The 14,092-nt window shown below is 38.6% G+C and overlaps 1 protein-coding gene across 1 annotated transcript; it reads right to left on the reverse strand.

Annotated features, from left to right (window-relative positions):
* Nucleotides 1-4,394: 4,394 nt before the first annotated feature.
* LOC131198097 (vomeronasal type-2 receptor 26-like) lies at nt 4,395-13,457 on the reverse strand. Its single transcript, XM_058182606.1, has 7 exons — nt 13,297-13,457; nt 12,274-12,565; nt 10,548-10,754; nt 9,929-10,219; nt 9,330-9,557; nt 8,680-8,806; nt 4,395-5,299 (listed from the first exon to the last, which is right to left on the reverse strand). Exons 1-7 carry the CDS (start codon nt 13,455-13,457, stop codon nt 4,395-4,397), a joined length of 2,211 nt encoding a protein of 736 aa, XP_058038589.1.
* Nucleotides 13,458-14,092: the final 635 nt, after the last annotated feature.

Genomic DNA, 14,092 nt, shown 5'->3' on the forward strand with positions numbered 1-14,092 from the left:
AGTATATTATGAAAGGAAATAAGCAAACCCACTGTCCAAATACAGGCATCAAACTCAGACCCCTCCCAGCTCTGAGAGCTCAACCCCCCCCAGAGATTGCTAAATTTTTTTATCTCTTTGCAGGAACCTTTCTATGAAGCAATTTTGTGAGTGATACTAGTCCTCTCCTTGATCTGGAAAAGAATTCATAGAGCTGACCAATTTCCCCAGCTCCATTCTTGTGGGATCTTCTTCAACCCACCATTGCTTCTATCATACTTCCTTGAAACATATCCTTAATTTCAGCATAAATACTTTTTTTTACAGATTCTTCCAATGAATGTTAGACAAACTCTGCTTTTAGAAAAAAGAATTATAACTTCTACAAATTATTATTCCTACTAATTATGCTCCCAATGAATTCCTATGACTCTTATGTACCATACTAATTAGGATCTCATACAGCTAATATCTCTTGCCAATGCTAAACCCAACCCTGAGCAATAAACAATTATCATGGGACAACTATCAATAACCCAGCTACTACAGCAATACAGAGTTAAATTAGAGAAATAACTTCTACAAATTATTATTCCTACTAATTATGCTCCCAATGAGTTCCTATGACTCTTATGTACCATACTAATTAGGATCTCATACAGCTAATATCTCTTGCCAATGCTAAACCCAACCCTGAGCAATAAACAATTATCATGGGACAACTATCAATAACCCAGCTACTACAGCAATACAGAGTTAAGTTAGAGAAATCAGGAACACTTCCCAATTTAGCTTTCCTGCTGATGTTTTCAAAACTGCACACTTCTGGTCAGATGCTCTCACAATGAGTAACTTTCCAGAGAGGAGTTGTAAGATTTGCAGGACATTAGGTACACAGAGTAGTAGCTTGTTCTGCAGGATGATTCCACTTACCCTTCTCTTTCATGACACACACACAAGTTCCTAGTGTTGCATTTTGGTACATATGCTGCTGTGAGAACAAGATCACTACCAGACATTAAGCTACAATCAGTACTGTACCAGCAATCACCGAAAGCCTGCAATTCAGTCACTTTCCTGCACTTACTTACTCTCTAATTTGTTACCCAAACTAGCACAGTTACTAAGGGAAAAATTACATGACTGTGCTTTTACTGCTGCTTTCACCATTAACTCTGCTTGTTGCAATCTGGTTGTAAAGTGACCAGATGATGATCATGTGACTGTAGGACACTGTGGCAGGCTTAAATGCTTGCAGAACTGTTTTTTCCACACTGTCATAATTTCAAGCAGTGTACACACAAACTTCAGGAAAATCTACACTCAGGAAATACAATGATTGGCTAGTACTTTCCTGGAAACATGAACACAATTGGGAATTATCCAATCAGAAGACATAGTAGTTTGTGCACTGGGATGAATGCCTTGGCAGCCGTTGCCAGTGACTTTAAGAGTTCTCTTAAACCATCTTAGAGCCATCTTAAAAAGTAAGGAAAATATGTCCGAAAAAGCATACATATTTTATTTTAAAACAGTTTTAACTTAGTTTAGCAGGTTGTATGAAACATACTTCTAAAGTTCAGCACTTAAAGCTACTCTTAATTAAACTTCAATTTGTCAAATTAAAGATGCGAGTGCTCAGTGCTTGAAGCAAGTATGGCAGTGTGTGGACATATCTGTGGGCATTGGGATACTTAAGGAGCAGGCTCCTTTTGCACAGCATTTGGGGCCAGCAGCCCTTCAGGACCCTGGTGATTGGCAAATGGATTTCTAAGCTACAAGCATGGCCAGCTGAAGTAGCTGATGCATGTCCCGATGCCTCAGTCAAGGCTTGTCAGTCAAGGCTTATCATATTTCAGCTTCTGTGAAAACTTATGTGTACCGACAAGGAACTTGCGAATATACAGTAACAACAAACCTTGGTTCATACCTAAGCTTAAGCAGTTACGTCATTCCAAAGAGGAAGCCTACAGAAAAGGTAATAAAATGCTGTACAATCAGGCCAAAAATGTACTAACAAGGGAGATCAGAGCAGCAAAAAGAAACTACTCTGAAAAGCTAAAGAATCCGTTTTCAGCAAATGAACCAGCAAACATGTGGAAAACTCTTAAAAATATTACTGGCTATGGCAAACCTCCTTCCCAGGCTGAAGGAAATCAACATCTGGCAGAGGACCTGAATGAGTTTTACTGCAGGTTTGAAAGGAAACCACAGCCACCTATCTCCACAACCCCCATCTCAAACACACCAACAACAGCCAAGCCTCCTACAACTGACTCCATTTCATTGGGTTCACAACCCCTAGTGATCACAGAAAAGGAAGTGCAGGACCTATTCCACAGATAAAAGCCAGGAAAAGCTCCAGGCCCAGACAAGATAATTCCTTTTTGCTTAAAAGTCTGTGCTGACCAGTTGGCCCCCATCTTCACCCGTATCTTCAATAAATCACTAGAGATGTGCTATGTTCCTTCTTGCTTCAAACGCTCTACCATCTTCCCAAAAAAGCCCACCATCAAGGAATTAAATGACTACAGACCAGTTGCTTTAACATCTGTAGTCATGAAAACCTTTGAAAGGCTTTCCTACTTGAAAACTATCACGGATCCACTGTTAGACCCCTTGCAATTTGCATACTGAGCAAATATATCAACAGATGATGCTGTTAATATGGCTCTGCACTACATCTTACAACATCTTGAATCTCCAAAGACCTATGCAAGTGTCCTCTTTGTAGACTTTAGTTCAGCATTCAATACCATCATTCCAGACACTCTTCTAACTAAGCTAAACCAGCTACAAGTACCTGAACAGACTTGTAAGTGGATCACAAGCTTCCTAACAAACAGGAAGCAGCAGGTGAAGCTAAGCAGGATCACATCAGATACCTGTACAATTAGCACAGGGCCCCCCAAAGGCTGTGTGCTTTCCCCACTTCTCTTCTCTCTGTATACCAATGACTGCATTTCCAACGATCCATCTGTTAAACTACTGAAGTTCGCAGATGACACAACAGTGATTGGTCTCATTCGAAACAATGATGAATCCACATATAGATGAGAGGTCAAACGACTAGCCTTGTGGTGCGACCGAAACAATCTGGAACTGAACACACTCAAAACTGTAGAAGTGGTGGTAGACTTTAGGAGAAACCCTTCCATACTTCCACCTCTCACAATACTAGACAACATAGTATCAACAGTATCAACAAACAAACAAATAAATAAATAAATCTGTAGAACTAGGTGGTAAACATTTATAGGCAAGAGATGCATTTATATTTTTTTCTGAAATGGTAGGAAGTAACCAAATAACTGATAATGATTGGTGGCCTCTTTGAATGATAGATGAACACTAGGTCTACTGTAAATGGAAAGAGGATATTCTATTGGTACTGAACCAGGTTGCTCCTGGTTCTCTCCAATTCTAGTAAAACTGGCGAACTGATTGCTGAAAATATTAGAGCATTTAATAATAATAATAATAATAATAATAATAATAATAATAATAATAATAATAATAATAATAATGATGATGTTTTAATTTGTATACCGCCCTTCTCCTGAAGGACTCAGGGCAGTGAACAGGCAAATAAAATACAAACAGAAACATATACCATAATTAAAACAACCCTTAAAAAACAGATTCAAATTTGCCAAAAAATTTAAAATAACATTACACCCCATAAAATTACAGAAATTTAAAACCCATCAAAGATTCAATTTATCTACTAATCTCATTCAAGATTTATTTACTCATGTAAATTTCTCACCAATTAGTTTCTGAAAAACTCCAGAAAGGAGGTACATAATCCTAGACTAACAATGTATTCACTGAGATTCTTTCTCATCAGAAAGTAATAATGGAACAACAGTGAATATGCTTCAGAAAATATGCTGAAAAAGAGGATAAAATCTCAAGAATTGATACGAAAGGATAGGATGCATCATTGTCCTTTAGTGGAACCTTATAATGTTTGGAAAATGCACACACATATATATAACAGTTAAATGATGGGGAGGAAGAGAACTGGACGCATGTGTTTTTGAGATTGAATTTTAATTCAACAACCACCTCCAATATGATCCTGCCCCATTAGGGGTCCAAGCCACCTGGCAGAGCCAGATCTTTAGGCTCCAGATCAAAAGAGTGAGAGCCAATTTCACCTCTGGGGGAAAGATGTTGCAAAGGGCAGGAGCCCTGGCAGAGAAGGGCTTTCTCCTGGACCACATCTGCCAGAATTCCTTAAATGATGGGACCTGCAGCACACCTCCTCTGCTGGCACTGGTTGGGCAGGCCAGTCCCAATGGGGTGAGACAGTTCCACCAGTAACCTGGACCTATGCCATGTAGAGCTTTAAACTAATAACCAATAAATTGCAACTAAAAAGGTTGACAGAAGAAGAATGAGATGGATTATTAATCAATATTCCTTCTCATTAATTGTTCCCTTTTGTTCAACTCAGGCCGAAATACAATGATATAACATTTGGGGAAAAAGATACAAGCTAGAATCCCAGCACCTGAAGCTAAGATAGAAAAGATCTCCACAGCGACCATGTATTTCCCCTTGCAGCTCAAATATGCTGGAACAAAAGTCAACCAAACACTGCAAAAGACCAACATGCTGAAGGTGATGAACTTGGCTTCATTGAAACTGTCAGGTAATTTCCTGGCAAGAAAAGCTGTGGTGAAGCTGATAATAGCTAGGAAACCCATATAGCCAAGGACACAATAAAACATGGTCACAGAGCCTTCATTACATTGCAGAATAATTTCTTCAGTCATTGAGATCATATCAACATCTGGGAATGGAGGGTTAATTGATAGCCAGAGAGTACAAATGCTGGCTTGGATCAGGGAGCAGGAAACAACAATAGAATTAGCTAATTTTTTCCCCACCCATTTCCTCATCCTGGATCCTGGTTTGGTGGCCATAAAAGCCAGAACCACTGTGATGGTCTTTGCCAAGACTGAAGAAACAGCCACTGAGAAGACCACACCAAAAGTTGTTTGTCTTAGGACACAGGTAAATTTTCCTGGTTGGCCGATAAATAGCAGTGCTGAAAGGAAGCAGAGCAGGAGGGCAATGAGGAGAGTATAGGTCAAGTCCCTGTTGTTGGCTACCACAATGGGAGTATTGTTGTGGCTCAGAAATGCTCCAAGCACAAGAGCAGTAGTGATAGAAAAAGAAAGTGTAATACAGGCTAAACTGATCCCTAAAGGTTCTTCATAAGCCAAGACACTAATACTTTTGGGAATACATAAATTGCGTTTCTTGTTTGGATAGTATTTGTCTTTGCATCTGGAACATTCATTTCTATCTGAAAAAGAAGAAAGAATGTAACGTTATGATGTCACACATATTCTGCATGGCACAATCATATTTTAGTCCTAAAGCTAATTTGTAAGTATTTAATCTTTACATTTTTATAAAATACGATTATCAAAATTTCTGCTAAATTTAATTGGCATACATTTTTTTATTTGTTTTAACTAACATTATCTCTCTCTCCTTCTCATCTATCATCTGCCAAAAGGAATTAAAGATCTATAGTGCTGGTGAAATCATAGGATAAATGATTGAGAGAATTAGTACAAATAGAAGAGAATGCTTGTAGCTCAGGGATGAACTGTGTGTTCCTTGGTGCTCTCTGAATTTGGTTGTTTTCTTGCAGATTTTTGATTATTAAACTAGGTAACATCCTCAGTGCTAGAAGGGAGTTAGGTTTGTTTCAAAATTAGTGAAAGATACTGAATTTATGACAGATTATGTTTTGGAAGCTATATGGAAAAAAATAAGAGAAAAATGAAAAAAGAATTACAGGATGTAATGGTAGGTAAGAATGAACTTGGGAGATTGAACCTAGTGGTTGGATTCAGCCGGTTTGGGACGGTTTGGGTAAACCGGTTGTTAAATTGCTGACTGGCCTCTCCCCTTCCTGCCCTGTCCCTTCCAGGAATCCCCGTGCACCCCATTTTGGCTCCCAGGTAAGTGCAGGGTGGCCTAGTAGGCAGGGGTGAAATGCTCCTGGATTGGACCGGCTTGCACGATCTGGTAGCGATGGCGGCTGCTGATTTGGAGGACCGGTAGCAAAAATCCCTGGCCCCGCCCCCTGCTTCTGCTGAGCTCCACCATCAGCAGAGGTTTTTTTTAACTTTTAAAAGAATGTTTTGCTTCAGCTGAAACATGCTTTTAAAAGTAAAAAAAAAAAAGCCTTTGAGGATCCTGCCCCTCAGCTGAGATCGGCAGAGTCTTTAAACTTAAAAAAAAATTAAAGGCTACTCTGGGGATCTCCCTGAGTTCCTCATCAGCAGAACCTTAAAAAACATGTTTTCTGAGAAAACATATAGAAAACCTCCTTTTAAGAGAGTCTAAGGCACTTACTTGATTACTGATCCACCTCATGTCTTTTTTCCCAGCCGGAAAGCCCCAGTTTCATTTTCAGCACCAGACAGAACTAATCTAACTTAGCTAATCTATTTCATCACTGAGTGATTAATGCTGGCTGGCTTTGCTGGCTGAGGAACTCTGGGAATTGAAGTCCTCAAACCTTAATAATAAAATAAAATATTTGTGCAGCTTTCTGAGATTTGGTGTGTTTCTGTAGTGTTTCACTCTAACTACACAAACACACAACATCTCAAAAAGCTGTATGTGGTATTTGTGTGTGTGTGTGTGTGTGTGTGTCAGTTGGTTTTTGAGCTTTTTGTGGCTGTGTGAAGTGTGAAGTGCAGCTGCTTTTACATTGTGTGTGAGTCAGTTGTGTTGTGTTGTGTGTGTGTAAAGTGTGAAAGTTGGTTTTTGGTACCTCTTATTTTTTTATATACTTTGTTTATTATTTTTATTTATTGTTATTGGCAACGCCCACCCAGCCATCTGACCACCAAGGCACGCCCACCAATTAAGCCACGCCCACAGAACCAGTAGGGAAAATTTTTAGATTTCACCCCTGCTAGTAGGCCCAAAATGGAGTATGGGTGTGTGTGACATGCCCCACCCCCCAGCAGCCTGTTTTTGCTCCCAGGAGGCCTCCTGGGCTTAAAATGGGGTGCAGGTGTGGCAAGTTCGCCCCCCCTCCCCGTGGCCCATTTTTGCTCCCAGGGGGATGCACGAGGCCGAGTGCTGCCTATCATACCCCCTGGCCACGTCCATCACTGCCACACCCACCCAGCTGGTCATTAGGGCAGAGAACTGGTTGTTAAATTATTTGAATCCCACTACTGATTAAACCCATAGTCTGTACTTAGGATCAGATAAAAGTCAGCATAATTGGCAGGATAATAGGCTCAGAAGGGAATTTCCCTAATTTTTTGGACTGTAAAGATAATGGAGGAAGAATGGAGCTCATGAGATTCTGTTAATATACCTTCACAATAAAGTAAAATGAGTTTATCTGACTGAGGAACTCTGGGAGTTGAAGTCCACAAATCTTAAAGGGACCACGGTTGGAGACCCCTGCACTACAGCATCTAAAACGGGGACTACTTATTCTGGCCCAAGGCCTGAGGAAAAGCTGGATCTTAACCAGTTTGTTTAAGGCCTGTAGGTTCCGATGTTGGGGGAAGATGATTCCAAAGTTCCATGTGATATTTCCACCCTAGCTTTGTTCTCCTTCGAACTCCTGCTTCCCGCTTGTCAGATTTGATCACTAGAGAGAAGAGAACGTCTTACTCCCCACCATGTTCATTTTATAAGTTGTTTTTTCAACTCAGGTAGAAGAAGAGGGAGTCGGGCTGTTCTCCAAAGCACCTGAGGGTAGAACAAGAAGCAATGGGTGGAAACTAATCAAGGACAGAAGCAACTTAGAACTAAGGAGAAATTTCCTGACAGTTAGAACAATTAATAAGGAACAACTTGCCTGCAGAAGTTGTAAATGCTCCAACACTTGAAATTTTTAAGAAAATGTTGGATAACCAACTGTCTGAGATGGTGTAGAGTTTCCTGCCTGGGCAGGGTTTGGACTAGAAGGCCTCCAAGGTCCCTTCCAAATCTGTTGTTATTATTATGATTACTACGGAGGGAAGTACATTCAATTGCTTCCCTTTTAGCTTTATTTTATTTTTTTGTTTACATTTATACCCCGCCCTTCTCCGAAGACTCAGGGCGGCTTACAGTGTATAATTTGATGTTCTTGACATGCCTGACTGTCTCCCTTTGCCAGGGGGAGGTAGGGAATCATTGCTCTCAGTAGATTTCATAGTGGAGAGGAAAAGTGAATCGAATCAGGAAGTTAGTGATGACCTCCCAGGATAAACCAGATAGGAACCACAACTAGATGAATTATTTCTACTTTATTGTGAATCTACATCCACAGAATCTTGCAACCCGAGAAGCTGGGGAGGGTCTCTTCAGAGTGGCTTGCCCACCCACTATCCAGCTGCAGGCTAAGCTGTCTCTTATCTGATCATTTCCTTCATAATGTCACAATGTATTTATTTGTAAATGTTCAGATCAGAGGTGGGCTTCACATACTGTAGCAACCGGTTTGCCCAGCACCGGAAATCTAAGCGCGCACACGTGCTTGCACCATCCGCACATGCATATGGCATTACAAAACACAGCAATTCGCTCTTGCACACCATCAACACATGCATGTGGCATCAAAAATATAAGATAGATTTGGACTCAGGCGGTTCGCCCAAACCTGTCTAATCCAGCTGAATACCATCTTTGGTTCAGGTGGTGAGGAACATCTCTTACCATTCTCAGTTGAAACCCTGCCTTCTGGACAGGGGATGCAGTCATAACAGCAAAATGCCTCTCCTTCCTTCACTTTTTTGCTGGAACCAGGATAACAGCTCTTGCTGCAGACAGAGATGGGTATCACCTGGAAATTAAAGAGGAAACTTATACATCTGGAAGCTTTTTAGTATATTGTCCCCATTTAAAATGATGAGAGCATATCATGGTCATATCCAGTTTAGGTATCATAATAATAGTTTGAAAAAGATGTTTCCATTGTAAAAGCAGAATAAAGCTCAGTTAAATATTCTTGTTTTAAGATTAAACAAGTGCAATCATGAATTCTGACAAGAAAAACAACAACCCTGAGCTGTAAGAAAAATGTAGTATAGGTCCACAGTGGGCTGAAACAAATTGTTGTTTCTTTATTATATTATATAATTGTATTGTATCATGAAAACATGATGCCCCATTTTAACCTAAAACCTGTTAATGGGTCATCTTTACCAATAATCAGATACGATAATTGTCCTCTACAAGTTGGTTATAGGGAGATAACTTTATGTAAGAATTTCCTTTTGTCCAATAATATGAATTAAATAATATGAATGTATCAAATTAAAAAACAGCATGTCTGTTCAGAATCAAGGACAATAATTAAATCCTACTTGATTAAACCAGCTGTGCCATGTAATCATCTCATCATTGATGGTTAATAGTTTATCTGAAGGAGTTGAATAGTCCACATTTCCAACTTTCACATGAAGAAATGATTTGTTTCGGAAAGCAATCAAGTTGATTATATCAAATCCAGCTGCTAAAATCCCATTCTGATCAAAGGAGACCAGTTCCCCAGCAGTGTTGTTAAAAGCAACATTTCTCAAAAAATAGTGGAACTAAATTGAAAGGAAAATGTAATACTTGGGATTACCAGACAAACATAAAGATATAGAAAAACAAATATATTTCCAAATTATATTCATGTAGGCTGTTAAATAAGCTTTCTGAAGTTATAAGTTAAGTAGCATAGGTGGAGTCCCAAAAGAAATCAATCGGCAATAGTCATATAGGCATCGATACTTAAGATAGAAGAAATAAATAGATACACAGTGATCTAATTGAAGCATGATTCCCCACCCCCGATTCTAGGGCATTGGAAGTCAGTCAAAGTACAGATTCAAGATTTGCATTAAGCTTACTTTAAAAGTATTTTGCTTAATGAGGATTTTACCTTCCAGAAGTGTTGACTATGAATCTTCCTTCCTACCCTACCTGCCATTGCTCTCTCAGTATCTTTTGAAGAGGACACAGCATGTAAAGCATGAGCTATAGCATGTAGAGCATTGTAGATACCGTAACTGTGACCAGTCATGTCCATTTGAAAAAGAGTCCTAGGAAGGCTTTCCAGATCCTCTGTACCATTGCAAGCATTCTCAGGCACATCACTCATAACAACATTTGGGAATACACAGAACTGTGTATTCTTGCCAGAACTGTCTGATAAATCCATCTCCATTTGCGATGAAGGGGTTTTGTTTCCCAGCAAATGATCTGAACTCTGATAGAGCAGTGGAATGCATTGTGAATAAAAGGGCACCATCAATTACTTTTATATCCCAAGCACGTTGAAAAGGGAGTAAACTGAACTCCACCTGTGCTGTTATTATCCACACAATACCTTTTGGTTTACTTTTCACCTCTTCTATGTTTGGAATATACTGCAGCCATAACAAATAGCTCATAGCAAGGAATTCTCCATTGTACACCAATGCATTAACCTTACCACTCATGACATGATCATAGATTTTTGCCCCCTGTTGAAGCATGCCCTCAAATCTAGTGAGATCGGTAAATCTGGAGAATCGGTAAATGAAAGAAACACAAACCCTATTTTTGGAAAAAAGAGGAATCATTGTTTCTACAAACTTTTCTCCCTGGTCATTGTCCATGATAAAAATCCCAATCCACGTCCAATTAAAATGCAGGAGCAGTGAGAGAATCCCTTTGTGCTGAAGTTCTTCTGGGGGAACCATCTGATAAAAGGAAAGGCCTGGAGTTTTATCATTCATTATCGGAGCAGAGCCGTAAATGAGCTAGAGAGAAACAGGCAAAGGAGATAAGAGCAGCATCTAGAAAACATTTTCAAGTGTTCAAAACAATCAACACACAGTATATTGAATTAATATTTCTTATACCAACCCTTCAAAACAGTCTTGGCTAGCTCATTGAGGTGGGAATTCCAGAAAGGAATTTGTTGCCCCTTGTTGATATGGGAATTCCATTGAGATGATAGTTCTGGAAAACATAACTGCATGGAAGGGGATGGAAGTCTGTTGATTGTCATTCAGTGATGCTCCAGATCTGAAGGAATTACTGATATGAATTTATCTAAAACCAAGATTTGTAAGTGATGGATAATTGCTGTTTTACATCTTCTAAATATCAAAAGAGGATTTACCATCCCTGTTTCTCTTCATGCATGGATATACCTAGTAGTTTCGACTACATGCATAGGTAGACAAAGGGGTTTGTATGTTGATATCAAATGGTTAAATTTCTATGGCTGATGGTGAAATAAAACAGTTACAATTTACATTTCCAGATTACCTAAATTCATTTTCTTGCAATGTCCTTTGCTATATAAAAACACAAAATTTTATAAAGAAATGTCTAGCTGCACAACTAATCACAATCTTATCATCACAAGGGGGAAACATCTCTGCCACACACTAGCACTGATGATGTTATCTAATTTGGGTAATAAAATGTCTTCAAGACAACAAGCAAGCTTAGAGAGCATCAAGGACATCATACAACAAAACATTTAAGCTTCAACAAAACTTGAAGCTTAGTATACTGTAACTCACTGCCATCTCAATAATGTACAAGGCAAAAAAATGATTCAAAGTTTATAAATTCAAAGTTCATAAACATAATCAAAGACTCTTTAGGTTCAGAAGATAAATCTTTCATTTACAAAACATAGCTTAAGGATTAATCTAGGACAGTAATAACATTTTGATTTGACTTGAAGATGTAGGACAAAGAAGTGTAAGATTTATAGAACACACCCAATGTCAAGGAGTAGTCAAAAGACATGATGAAAATTCCTTAATTTCATAAAAGAGATGGTTTTAACTGGGAAGTGGTATATATTTTACATTATCCCAGGTTTAATAAACTAAGAGAATTTTCAGAAGACTAGCACTGACAAATTAGCCATGCTGTAGACATGTACAAATAATTTAAAGCATTTGCGAAATATGATACATTCAGATTAATGAGCCACCTAATTATGGCATGCTTCATGCAATATTTATTAATATGAAAACAAAACTAAAAACCAAATTAGGACCCAGAAAGAAGGAAACCCAGCTTCTTTCAATAATTTGCAATAAATTTAAATAGTTGGCCAATGTGAGCTCAAGGCACAAAAACAATCACATCAGCTTTTAATTGAAAGAAGTAAAATTTCAGGGGAGGCATTTTTCAACTCCTGAATCATTTATTGCTGCAAAACAAAACTAATCTAATGCTGCAAAACAAAACTGCATTGTGAAAGTAAGAATCTACAGGTAGAAGTACATTTGCATGCAAGGTTGTCCAACCTACTTGTGGAATTTTAAAGATATCTAAGAGAGTTGCCACATGGAGTGAGATTTCAGCATCCAATCCTCCAATAACAGCTATGACTTTATTCTGGAAGTTACATAGGTAGTTGGGGACCAGTCTCTCAGTTGCTGATAGAAGTAGCATAGTGGCCTGATAGGTCCTTTGAGCGTTGTCATAACTATCATAAATGTAGAAACCCAGGGTGAGATTGGGTAAGATTTGTGGGTTTTCATTGATCTCCTTTACTGCAAATGCCAAAGCCAGGATGTGCTGGTAATTCTTAGGAACTCCACTATAATGAGAGTTGCATTAAGCATCAGAAGTATATTCTACTAGTTCTTTCATTATAGTCAGTAGTTACAATATACCATGTCAGCTCCATCAAGAAATTCTACCTTTCTGATATGATAAATCAACACTCATTAGGATGTACAAGTGTATGTGAACAAAGAACTTCATATTTATTGTCAGAATACAGACATGCCTTCAGGAAAATTGTGCAAATAATGTTAGATACAAAACATAGGGGATATCTGGAATCCCCATATATAATGTGACTTGAAAAAGAAAAAAAGGAAGACAGTCCTTTGGCACAGAACCAGGGTAGCAGACACTCTTACACTGTTAATTGATCTTGCAGTTTTTTTGAAGGGGTAATTGTATTAGATACAAATTGAGTTAATTTATCTTATGTAGGAGGACTATGTAGAAAAATGAAAAAGAGCACTAAATCATACTTCACCAAGCTACCTGCCTACAGTAGTCCCCAGGCAGATTAGCAATAACTGGGACTTAGAGGCATGGAAGCCCAGCTATTTGGAGAGAATTTGGTTTTGGAACTTTGCTTTTAGCACCTCATTATATTTCAAATTATATTTTCCCCGGCTGAGAAAAGAATGCTGTTTTTAGCATCTAATTTCAACCCAGTCAATTAATTATTGCTTTGGATAGTAATGCTTTAATTAACTATTTTGGCAATCATAAATGCAGAAAAGTATAAGCAAACATAAGTACAATCCTTACAAAAACTGTCCAGGCAATACTGGTGGAGGATGATCTTCAAAGGTGATTTTTTCAGAGACTGGACCAACTTGAGATGAAATTCCACCAACCATAAGGTCTCCTGGATGATCGTACTTGTGATATGGAGGATATGGATGAAAAATACTGCATCTGTAAGTCATGCACACAACATGGGAACTCAGCACTAGCATTAAAATTACTAAAAATGCTCTCCCCATTACAAGAACAAGTCACAAAGAACCTCCTTTATCCCTAGGGTAAAGCCATTAGTTGTTCTGCAGTTACCACCTGACTTTTGTAGTTGAATGTTGGTCTATCTAGGATAGATTTGGGGATGCTAATCAATCAATAAGCCTGCCATGTTTCTCTTGAGCTCTAAAAGGAGCTGATATTTTAAGAGAAAGAGGGAGAAGCAACATCCTAGTAATTTTTAAATCTTTCTAATAGGCACTGAAATTCAGGGGGATTTGAAAAAACAACAGAATTAATGACAGTAATTTAGATGTAGAAAGAAGATAATTATTAAGTTTGAATTCAGTTCCCTAGGGAAGACCTGAAAAAATTATGTTTTTCAAAACTGAACTATTGTTTTCTCTCTTATTTTTATACTACTGGGACATTTGAATGACTGAAAGCCAGTAGTGGGTTGCTACCGGTTCTCCCCAATTTGCAAGAACCAGTAGTAAACATTTTGAGTAGTTTGGAGAACTGGTAGTAAAAATTCTGCCTGGCCTCGCCCCCAATCTATTGCTGCCTCCCGACTCCCAGCTGATCGGCTAAAAGAAAAAAATCAAGA

Source organism: Ahaetulla prasina, chromosome 4 (genome assembly GCF_028640845.1).
Source record: "Ahaetulla prasina isolate Xishuangbanna chromosome 4, ASM2864084v1, whole genome shotgun sequence".
NCBI classification, from domain to species: domain Eukaryota; kingdom Metazoa; phylum Chordata; class Lepidosauria; order Squamata; family Colubridae; genus Ahaetulla; species Ahaetulla prasina.